The sequence below is a fragment of the Numida meleagris genome, chromosome 8, assembly GCF_002078875.1.
Source record: "Numida meleagris isolate 19003 breed g44 Domestic line chromosome 8, NumMel1.0, whole genome shotgun sequence".
Classification (NCBI taxonomy): domain Eukaryota; kingdom Metazoa; phylum Chordata; class Aves; order Galliformes; family Numididae; genus Numida; species Numida meleagris.
This window is the reverse complement of record NC_034416.1, coordinates 11,989,349-12,001,540: the sequence shown is the minus strand read 5'-3', so window position 1 is coordinate 12,001,540 and position 12,192 is coordinate 11,989,349. Positions and strand designations below refer to the sequence as shown.

Genomic DNA, 12,192 nt, shown 5'->3' with positions numbered 1-12,192 from the left:
GCTCAGTGTCTTTACAACACTTTTTTTTTTTAACCCTTTTTTTTTTTGTTTTATACACACAACTTTGACACTTGTTTGACAGGGTCAAACAGTCCAATATAAACAAAATAATAAAACTGGCAAGTGCGGATCAGCCGGGTTACCAAAATCCTTTTTTTTTTTTTTTCTCTTACTGTTAAAACCCCAAAAGCACTAAAATATCAGTATTTGGCTTCAAACTAGAATTTTAAAAACTTTTTTTTTTAATTCTCTGCTACAAGTCCCTGTCATCATAGTGCCTTTAGACTCCTACAGACTCTTCTTTTCTTCTCAAGGAAAAATAAGCTCGGTGATGCCATGCAGAACTTACAATAGCTACTAAATATACATGTTCCCTGAAATGTAGCTGCAATGAAAAGATGACAGAGCATAAAGAGAACAAAACCAGAAACCCAAAGCACCACAGTGTACTATCAATAACATTGCAGTGGATGGCCAGTGACCATCCAGAAACTGAAACAAATTTCAAATATATTTCTCTATGTATTATTTTCTATTTACAACTGTTAGATGCACCTAGGTTGATCCTTGTTTGTTTTGGAGAGGGTGGGGAGACGAAAGTCTTGAATTTAGATCCTCTGTTCTAGTGTCTAGGTCAAGGGGTAATGCATGTCATTTACCTAGGGAAGAGGGTATTTCTTTTTTTCTATATATATATATAGTTTCAGCCAGAGAAATTCCGTAAACGTGTAAGTTTGTTACAACTCTCTTGTTTCTGCATATGGAATGGTAAGTGGGTTCCTCCTGTCTGGCATTGAAATGAAAGTCTGTATCAGATGCTCAGTCAAAATCACCCCGATCTGACAGCATCTGTGCTGCTGCCAGCACTTTCAGACACACGAGGCAGCCCAACCCTGCTCCCTATTGGGAAAGCCACAGTAGGTAGTAAAAGTGGGACCCAGTGCTGGTTCTTCTTTGCGATAACACTCCATCTCTTGCAGCACCTTGGCAATTTGTGGAGGGGAAGGGCTTTCTTGAGCGCCATGCCTGAGAGCCAAGCCCCTCTTCCCTCTGGAACAAGCGGCTGCTCTGCCTGCTGCCCGGCTTCGGCAAGCGCTAGCGGCGCTCGTTTGTTTTGGCTTTCCACTTAAGAAGGAAGCTGCGAGTCCAACAAGTGGCCTTGTCAGATCGAGCGAGTCTTGATTTATGATGCAAATAATGGTGTGGCGGTGGAGTTTCTTTTTTCCTAGCGCTGAATATTTAGGAAGCATCTTCTCATAAAAATTATGGATGTCTCATTCTCACTCTCTGAGGCACAAAACAGTAAATGAATAGGCTTAACTAATGTGCTTGTTAGTTTTTTTTTTCCCCTAAGCAATTAAAAAGGAAAAGGAATAAGCGGAACTTCCATCACGCTGACAACAGATTGTCATCTCTCTCTCTTTCTCTCTCTCTCTGCATCTCTCTCCAGCCATTCAGAAACAGTGAAACATTGCCGTTAACTTCTGCAAACCAATTTCATTCACTTCTCTAAATACCCGTTCTGTTAAGCAAACACAACACTTGCTACATGTTCAGTATGAAAATCTGAGCGTAAAAATGCAAAGATACAAAAGAGCGTAGAAATTTGTTCCGATATAAAATTTTGTTGCCTCCTGGGGGCGATTCCCAGTGTTTTACTGCTGCCTGTCACAGCGGGGCCACTCCTCCTCTCCAAAACGCCAACCTGGCATTGTTGCATTGATAGGTGTATAGATTACTATAAGGTGCTGACATTATTTTTGTACTTAAATAAAAAAATACGGCTGCTGCCTTCTGCCCTGCCCTGCAATGACCCAAGCTCCAGGGAAAGACTAAAATCGCACTCTCTGCTTTTGCCATTTTCTGAAGTGTGGAAAAAAAAATGTTGATCTGTGCTGCTGGGCTGAGGTCTAACAGGGTGTATCAAATTCAAAAGAAAACTATAAATACCATGATCTATTCCTTTGAGTCACGTTTTTAAAGGGGGTTGCAGAATAGCTCTGCAAAGTTAAAGTTCATCTTCTAAACCATGTTAAACAATTCCCATTGTCCTAGTGCACGGTGGTTTGTTTTACGAGCTTAGACATAAGCTTTTGCGCTTGGAAACAAATGTACTTAAGGCTAAAATTGTAGGAAGTGTCTTTGAAAATACAGCTATGAATCTCCAGAGGGAGAAAAAGAGAGAGAAAGAGATGTGGAGAATTCAGCTAATCACTCCCGAGCCTGCTGACACAGCTGCCATCGCTGCAGTTCAGATTAACTGGTCGGTGATTTGGATTAGGTCATGGGCATACGGCTGAACTGCTCAGGTCACATCTGTACCTTTCCTGAAAGGCAATCCTCAATGTTTCTGCAGCTTGGGTGCATTAAATACTGGGTAAATACTCCCAATTATCCTTCTGCTAATGGGTGCCTACTGGCAGCTTACACTTTGCCTGGGAGGTCAGTGCCGACGTGAAGCCAGCGATCTGAAGTGCTATAGAGCAAGCAGTGAGCACGGGCATGGCCCTCGCTTTTGGAATCAATGCTCCTGCACATAGCAATCAGTGGTTCGTTAATGCAGTACTGTGCAGGCCTGAGTGTGGCCAGCGGGATGGGACCTTAGTTCCTGAAGAAAGAAAAGTGGCCATTTGTTGGAGCCTAATAGCCAATTTTCTCTAGCTGGAATGGAGGGCATGAAGCCGTCAGTTTTTAAGCTTTTATCTTTGCATGGAAAACAAAGATAGGAGTGGGCTTTTCAGAGAGTTGTTGAATCTCAGCTTAAAAAAAGAATGAATCCAAATCAAAGATAACCCCACAGAAACAAAATTAAACACAAAAGAAATAAAAGCCCCCGATCTTCTTTTCTCAGTCTTACTCTGAGCGTGATCACATCACACTGAATTGAGAACAAGACAGTGTTTAAAAAAAAAAATGCAATAAGTTAACTGAGGATAACCCATCTCTCACTTCCTAAATAGCTGCTACCCCTTCTGCTTGTTTTCACCTGCTCACAACAAAACAGTTAAAGCCAGAGAAATACTGCGCAGCAGAGCATGGTGCACAAGGGAGCACATCCAGACAGGCACGAGTCAGACCAGAGAATGCAGGACAGGGACGGGAAAGGGTCGATGCTCTTCATTGAAATGATAACTCTGGGACAGCCAAGGAAGGGATGGAGAGGGAGGGAGAGGGAGCGGAGATCTCCCAGCACCCCAACAAACAAACAACCCCCCCCCCCCATAAATAAAATAAAATAAAATATACACCAACGTAGTCCATGGGGAACGTCGATGAAGAATTCACACAAGCAAGAAAGCATTCTGGGATGCCAATGATGACTTCAATGAAAATGAAGACAAAAAGAAAAGAAAAAAAAAATGTCCGACCAATGGAATAAAATAAAACAAGTCACATGATTAGAAATCATTGGTGCTTCCTAGAATCTAGTAGCAGACTGCTTCCCAAAAACAACAAAAAAAGTTTTTGGTCCTTCTATATATATACATATATGTATATATATTTATATTATTATTTTTTAAATGCGTGTATATATATATATGTATATATATTTAGTTGCAACAGTGCTTCTCCGAAAAAAGGTCCATCTATAAATATAATTTTATTTATTTTTATTTTTAAATTTAAGTTCTTTTAAGTTAAAATTCTCCATCTCTCTAAGTATTATTTTTTGAATGGTGTTAACCTGCTGAAGTTTTGCCAGAATGGTGCCTGGCTGCGTCTGGGTTCGGTGAACTCGAAGACCTGGGACTGGGATATGCCATCTGTCACCATGTATTGTCCCTGATTTAATGGATCCTGGGGTGGTGGGTAGGCTGGAGGAACCGACTTGGAGTAGCTCACACCTGCATCGATGATTGGGGGGAAAAAGAAACAGATCAGTCAAAGTGCAATTGGGTCAGTAGTCTTTCTTCGTCATGCTATCGCTTGTTATCACTTAATAACCAGGGTCCCAAACAACAGGGAGACATGCTAGAGACGGCAAATCTACGGAGAAATGCAGCAGCTGCCTGAACTCCCAGCTCAGAGGCTACCTACCCTCGACCACAAGCCGAAGATTTGGAAAAGATCCATTACTTTTTTGTATTGGCAGAGTTTCGCCTGCCCTCATGGAAAAGTCCTGCGTGACCTAGCGAGACGCAAACACGTGGCCAAGCCATACACACTCAGTCACTCAGACAATGGCAGAGAACCACAGCAGTTGATCCCGCTCTCAACTTTAGCACTTGCACTTTCCAAGCTGGGTTTCGCCCTCCCTCCCAGCTACGCTCAGCAGGCAGCTGTGCCCCAGTGCATCCCCGTGACCAGCCCTGAGCAGCACGACCCTGAGGACCACTCGGCACCAGCTCCTGTGCCGGAATGGGACAGAGCTGGCAGCTTGGAAGGATTCTCCTCCAGGGATCTGTGTTACTTCAATGCTATTCAGCCGATACAAAGGGCAACTCGTTATGTTGGAATGTTTATAGGACTTTTCCATAGGGTTGTTGTGTTTTTTTTTAATTTACTGGTCTTGTTTCAGCCAAAAATGGCTATAGGCAATGCAGAAAAGGCTGCTTCTGCTCAATCCAAATGGGTAGCAATGGAAGGACTGGCAAGGCTACATCGCCAGGGCCTGTCAGTGGCTTGGGAAGCAATTCCCACCTATGTGAGTCACAAGTTGTGTGCAGGAAAGGGGTAACTGCTGCTCTGACAGCTTTCCCACTAAAAAGGGGAGCTTCAGCAAGCTGGGACCTACACAGCCCATTGTAGAGGATGACGCACAAATTGCAGTTCAGGGTGAATGGGACAGGAGCAGGAAGGAGGCACGCTGCCCCCAAAGCACAGACTACAGGGAAAAGTCACAGAGCTACTTCTGCATTTCCTCTCCGCAATGCCATTGACGAGGGATAATCCCTCCTTCAGCCTCAGGGTGCTGTGATCAGCTGGAAACCACAACTCCAGAAAAGGGCAGGAGCCAGGAGGAGCGGGGCTCTGAAGCAGGTTGCTGTAAGCTCTGGCCATCTCTGGATCCCCTCTGCTGCATGCAGAACTGCTCTTCCTTCTGTGGGGAGGGCAGCCCCAGCCGCGTGACGGGTGGCAAGCTTCGCAAGGGCCATCTCGAGGCCATTGCCTCCCTGGTCTTAACCGCAGGAGCGAGGTGACTCTACCAAGTAGATCAGTGTCCTCATCTGGAAAGCGGGATGGCATGACCCACCTACCTCACACGAGGGTTGTGAAGCTAAATAAATTAATGTTTGTAAAACACTTTGAGATCCTCGGCTGGGAAGGTGCTAGAGAAGGCAAAATATGGTGATTAGCACCCAGGTACCACAGCAATGTGTGTCAAAGAAATGTGACTGCATTCAGTTAGAGGTTCCTACCCACATACAAACACATGCTTTGAGGGACCAGCGCCGGCCGGCCCGGGAACAGGAGGGCTGCACACAGTCGGGTACTTACAGACAAAGGATAAAGCCTCACAAGGTGCACTCATGGAGCTCACGTGACAATTTCTGTATGTTGCCATATTTTAATCCAGGGCCTCTTTTAGATATGAAGCTACGGCTTTGGGATGGCTTTAGGAGAGAGAATGAATTTGCTTCCCCTTTGCTGTAGAATTTAGCAATCCTGAATTGTTAAAAACTTAAAAAGGTGCAGACCAAATGGAGATACCATCTCCACTACATCTAACTGATTTGCAGCAAATACCATCACACCATGCCTCTCTCTGTTCCCTATAGGGAGGAACCAAAGCCTTTCCTTACAGTGGATAAAAACTTCTCTGTGGTTCATTACTCACTAACCTTTAACAAATTCAACACTTTAACAAATTACTACTTCAAACTTAGTTTAAAAGAGCAGTCTGGAATTGTTCTGCAGCTGTACCTCACTCTCATCAGTGAGTTTCCTGCTCTGTCTTTCCCAAGCACCTCTCTAGCATGTCTGCAGAACAGCGTGGGGTCAGTGCTGGGATACCTGAGACAATTTCTGTACCATCCTTCTTGGCAGGACCCAACACTCACTTTGCACTTTCCACACTGCAACTTAAGCCACCAATGTCACACAAGAGCAAAGCTTGAGCTCAGGTCTGCCCCACTTCTTCCCTCCCTTCTACCGCTGTCCTGCTCCACGTTGCCTTGCTGGAAGGCAATTCAACACGTGGGCAGTGTGACCAACTGCAGAGCCTGGAGAGTAAACTTCTGAAGCCACACACAAGTGTAGGCATTCCCAGGGAGACCCCCAGCCATTAGTGCTTGGCCACTTCACCCAGGTGAGGAGAGGCTGGTACAAACTTTTAGGAAGATGAGGATATGGTGGTCCCTTACATGGCTGGTGTTGGGAGATAAATCTTCTTCTATTGGTACATGGTCTGGATCTTTGACCCAAAGGGAAGTAGTCCTTGTGCCACCAGAATAATTAACTAATGCTTCACAACACAAAAGAGCTGTGAATCTAAAGCTGCTACCAAAGGACACACAGCAGGTGTTTCTAGCTTTGGAAGACCTCAACACCACGGTGCTTCAATGACATAGCCCCATGCCTTTTGCATCCTGTGGCTGCAGAATTGCAGCTAGCCTCGTGATGCATCTGGTCTGCCATGCTGAGCTAGGCTAAGCTCTTTATTGTCTTTAAACCAATTTGTAGAGAGTGAACTGGTATTCTTTAATTACAACACAAAAATGCTAAGAAATCTCCTGGATCAGCAAAATGTTACGCACTTGGAAGGCTGGAGAAGTAGAGAAAAGACAGTCTGGCTGAAGTCCACTGACACTGATGGAATTACACTGCAAAGAATGTAATCCATAGTCTGTCTTCTCCAAAAGAGAAAAAGGCAGACTCCCCTGGCCAGATCACTAGCAAACTCCCTTCAGTTCTTCCCCAAGAGAAGTTTGGTCCAAACTCCTGGAAAACCTCTATCCCCATCTGGAACATACCCATGCAAACACACACTGCCACATCCCTTGTTAGGAAGCTCAGACCAATATTCTTCAAAGTTTTTTGTCTGGCCCTTCTCAAGGATGGAGGGTTTTGGTATCATTAATATCTAAGTTGGATGAGTTTCAAAAGCTGGTTGGTTCTACTTGAATAAGCAGCCAAAGGTTTGCATATTTATCGTATTTATCAAATGACGTCCATGGCCTAGATGATCAGAACTGTGCATCTCAATGGCATGCATAATCACTGTGTGTTTGTGGGCATGCAAATACAAACAATTGTGCTCTGGCAAGTCAGGCTGATAATCCCCTGAGAACACATTTTCTTGTGGAACGGTGATATAGCACTTTGCAAAAGCTAGAGGTGCCCCAAGAATGGCTTTGTTTTTGACATACCCGTGTTCTTGACAACGTGGAACACAGGAATTATGTGCGGGGGAAGCAGTGAAATTCACCTAATCTGAACATCTTCAAAAGCCAAGAAAGAACAATTCTAGGAAAAAGTATGACAGGTTGCTGTTTTTCTGTTCCACTCTGAAGTGGTTTGTTCTCTCGTCAGAACTCGGGGCTGTTGTGCAAAATTGTCTCTTGAGGGATTTTATATATGCAAAGCCATCACTTCACTGCAATTCAACAGAAAGAAACGAGCACAGCTCTTTTCCAATGCAATTTTGGACTGCTTGGCGAACAGAATTCAAAGCACAAAGGGGAAAGAATCGATAGATAAGTAATGATTTCTACACACAGCTGCTGCACTGCCTTTCCAAGGCATAAGAAAGCAGCTATACAGCAATGACCAGACTTGGAGCTCCTTCTGCTGGTTCATGCATAATTCTACACTGTAGCAGAATAGAAAGGCTGCAGCTGCATAGCAGGATTGTCTGGCAGGGTGGGGGCTATGGAAATCTGTTCGGAACAAGCACAAAGAAAACTCCAGGGTTTATGCTTTGGCTAGACAAAACTGGTTAAGAGAGATGCTGCACTGTCAGTTGAAGTCATGTCTTTTTTTAGTGCTGGGATACGTCACTTGGAATCTTTTGAATATCTCAACTCAGAAGAAAACAAAAAGATTTATCACGGTCTCTTTTCTCCTTCTAATTCTTGTTTTTCCCTCTATCTGAGGTTACAACAGGACTTGACTAGCACTTCAAGATTTAGGAGTATGCTATTAACTCACAGGCAATCCACATGGACGCGTGCAGAGAGATCCAGTTATAACCTAGTGGGGTGGCTCCATTAGCACTGTGCCTTGCCAGCGTTAATACAAAACATACACCGAATACACTCAGATTTGCCTATACAATAACTATGGAACTTGCCTTACATGATGGTTATTCCATCTTCACCCTTTAAGTTTTTGCCTTATACTTAAATCAGGAGCTATTTCATAGGCTTTTCTTCTACCTATCCATCTAGATATCGTGCTGCTCATTAGCCAGGGCTGCGTGGGAGACAATGAAATGTCACCACCTCGTTTCCCTGCCGGCCGAGGGACAGCTGCTGGCTGGGAAGGAAGCGGTGCTGTGCTGCAGAGCCTTCATCCCTGTGACCTCAACAGCATCTCAGAAATTCAGTTTCCTCGTGAATATTGTAGCCCATACACAACGTGGGTAGCAGGGAACACACCTCAAGAACACTAATTGCTGTACGGTTAATCATTCCTGCAATAGAGACAAGTTTTCTTTAAAGAAACAAGAAGAAGCCATGGCTCAACAGGTACAGCCCTTTGCCCTTCTTCAGCACATTTCAACAGAGGATCTCAAAGCACTCACCACTGTTCATTCAGTCACTGTTACACTTGGCGTTAGCAAACTATTCTGTATCTGACACCAGTTCTGCTGATTGCAGGCTCTGATTTTACAGCAAGAGGTGAGGATGGGCGCTGCGAGCAGGAAACGTCTGCCTCCAGTAGCAGTCCTGAGCAGCCACGGACTGCACTGCTTTTCACCTACACGCTAAACTGTCTGACTCAAATTGTGTCATACTCACCCAGTTCAAGGGCATTAAGTGGTGCATTAGCCATGGCTCTTTACACAGCAGGGAATTGTACTCAATGGTTTGGCAGAGGTAGATATTACCAGGAAAGGTGCTGGTGAGGAGAACATGCCTTAGCTCCCTTTTCTAGGCACTAGCCTAACTTCTCTGTCTTGGAGGAAGAGAAAAGTTCTCTCTGCTGCCTTGGGGGACCCCGCAGCCTTGAGAAATGCAACAGAGGAAAACAGTGAGTTTGTGTATGGGCTGTTCCATGGCCAGCCAAGATATCTGCAAATACTGCGGTAACTTTACCTCCCTGAATCTATTTATCAAGTCTGTTACTGCTACCTGGTGTCATTAGACTAGACAGTAAGATAACAATTCCTCATGTGATAAGCAAAAGCTAAGTGAGGCAAGATGGAATAAATGATTCTAGAGTTTTATCCATCAAAGCCAGTTGAAAACTAATTTATCCTGTCTCATATGTATATAGCCTCCCTCTCCTCCAGCATTCTCTACACCGATAGCAAAGAATACTCTGTCTGTTTCATTGATAGGAAGAGATCTCTTCATCTATCACTGCCCTGAAATGCAGCTTCTTCTGGGTTGAAGAAATGCAGCCAGCAACACTACCCCTCACTTGAAATACGCTACTGAACTGAAAGTACAGCAGTGTCCGGGCTGACAGCCTTACTGCAGTTGGAATCTCAACATGATGTTGATGGCTACATCTTGGCTCTTCAGATGAGGGCTTGGTATTGCTGGAAAACCCAAGAGGTCTGTTTCACATATCACCAAAAATTCCCTTGGGGAATTTGCACAGAAGCATATGCCCACTGCTGAGTCACCGAAACCATCCTCAGAGGTCTCCTAGCCAAAATATTGATGGTTTTGTTCAGTATCAGGTCAGTTTTCAGATGAAACTCCTGACTCCAGTTGTGTTCACAATATGTTGAGTGAGAAGGCATTTGTCCCAGTGATCATCACAGAGACTACTGCACGTAGACCAAAGCACTATGAAGTGCCGGGGCAAGCTGCGGATGGGAGCTCTCTGAGGTTTGGGTGGAGTCTCTCTCTATGTTACAGGCAATGGGATAAGCTCTGTGATTTCTCTGAGTCTGTGGGAACATGCCACAATTAGCTCCATTATTTCTCCTGTGCTGTGGGAAGCTCTGTGAAAAAAGGGAAATGACCCTGATTATCCACAATGCCCCACTTTGTTTCTAAGCTTAGTCTGTGCTGCTCAGCATTCTTCATTCCTCCTAAGGCTGCGTCTCCCCAGGCGTGAATAGGATGGGGAAACACACCAGGGCCACGTCAACCCAGTTAGAAACAAAGATCCAATAAACTAGGTTCAAAGACTGGAAAACTACAGGAGGTTCCTACGGACTCTGTTACCTGGTAAGACCTGTCCTTGCTGGCTAGATGAAGCCAGTGTAAGTATGCTAATATGCAGTCATCTTGTTTGCTATGCAGTCTTGCTGGGGGAGAGTTTAAAGTGCAGAAGCTTGAGATGTCAAAGAAAAGCTGTTGAGGGTTTGGGTCAGGATTTTATGAGATAGTTAGCCGTAAGCTCAAGTGATCAGAAAAGAAGTTAGCAGGAGAATTCAGTGACTCAGAGGGAGTTTTACTGCAGGCCAAAGCAGCTCATGCTGGCTTATGATTTAACCCCTGCTGGGGTTTGCATAGCTGGGTATTTATGGGTAGATTTAATGACAGCATCCTTCTAAGCTCAAGGCTAGGGATGATGGTGATTGAATATATGTTTTCCTCCTTCCACACGTCCCAGACCACCAGGCTAAAGACTTGTCTTTGGTGAAGCTATTGCACAGTGCAGAAGAGAATGCACAGGACAGAGAGAATGACAAGAAAGAGCTAGCCCATAGCATGGCCCTGCAGAGCTCCTGGCAGTGGGAAACCCTCCCACTCAGCCCCAAGGTCACTTCTTTAACTTTGAACGGACATTTCATTTTCCAAAATGGAAATACTACTGGGAAGCATAGCTTTGAGAATGGAATCTCTTTGTTGGGCAGTAGAACCTCTAATCACCCTGAAAACGCTGGCTGACAGCTTCTAGGAACACAGGCAAAAATCCCTAATGTGCCTGAGGAAAGGAGACAGCCTGTGTGCTGTCCTGCATGGGAACAGATGCGGGCAGAGCTGAGGATCTGATAAGTAACTGAATGTTTCTGGATGCTGCAAACACTAATGTCGGGAGGGGAGATTAAAAGTGGCCATCAGAACGAAGCCCGTGATAGATAGAGGCAGTAAAGGAGCCTTCTGTTTTCAGACACTCAGAAATAGAAAAAGTAAGCTGCATAATCCTGTGTCTGTGTTAAGAATGGACTGGAGATCCACAAGGGATCCATTTTCATTGGAGCTTTAGCCTTGTTTCCACAGCTATCGTCAATCACAAACGCAATTCTGGAAGTGCAGCTCGATGCTATCTTAATGTCGTGCTTGCCAGTGCAGGCAGCAAAGGTCTTCAGTGGCACCTGGACTGATCTGCAGAGAAACTGCACCCTTGCTCAACTGTAGCATAAAAAATGTTGCTTTTCTAAGTCAAGTCACATAAATTTCCCTATTATTTTACTATTTCTAGGAAACACCACACTGAATTCAATTCCCAGTAACAAAGCTGACATTGAGAGAAGCTAAAAGGCTGTAACCGAGAGGCAAAACCTTGAACAATCAATGCAAAAAGACAAAGCAACAAACAGCCCCCTTCCCTATCTGTTGGTAAGCTGCACGACCAACACTGCCCATTTACTTTATGTCTAATGGACTTAAAGAAGGCTGAAAATTGGTTTAATGCTGTCTTAAGGCACCTGGTTAAATATCATTATGCTTTGCCCAATCCAATAAGTAGTGCAAATCCCAGTATATTGCTGAAATCTGACCTTATGCATCATTAAATTGATTTGGAAGGAAGCCTGGCACTGCATGCATGCACACATTTCTGTGTGGGTACGAGCAGTAGGAGGTGGCTGCTTCCAAACGGGCTGGCTTGTGTTCCACAGAGGACCCTTGTTTTGGGCTTGACAATCTCTCACAACACAGAACTGTCCTCTCACTCAGTCCCCCAGAAGTTTCCATTCATTTAGAAAGCTGAGTTTTAGGGTTTTGCCTCCCACTACTGGGTGATCCCCCCAGTGTCTCCCAGTGTGCTGCAGCGAGCTGTGGTGTAAATGCTTCCTTTCAGAACGAGCACCAGCTGGCTCCCGAGGAATACCTCTGGGAGGTGTGGTACAACAGCACATGAAGCAAGCTGCAGTGTATACTATTTGAAAAATGTTTTTCTGCT

The 12,192-nt window shown here is 44.7% G+C and overlaps 1 protein-coding gene across 7 annotated transcripts in view; it reads right to left on the bottom strand.

Annotated features, from left to right (window-relative positions):
* The window catches only part of ARHGEF9 (Cdc42 guanine nucleotide exchange factor 9), a 189,848-nt gene continuing 177,752 nt past the window's right edge, over positions 97–12,192 (bottom strand). For 6 of the 7 annotated variants that reach the window (XM_021405876.1, XM_021405880.1, XM_021405875.1 and 3 more), the window contains one exon: positions 1,285–3,845. In XM_021405876.1, coding sequence (XP_021261551.1) covers positions 3,664–3,845 — 182 coding nt within the window. In that variant the 3' untranslated portion in view covers positions 1,285–3,663. Of the gene's footprint in view, positions 3,846–12,192 lie in introns of all 7 variants that reach the window. The other variant, XM_021405878.1, reaches the window with a different exon arrangement.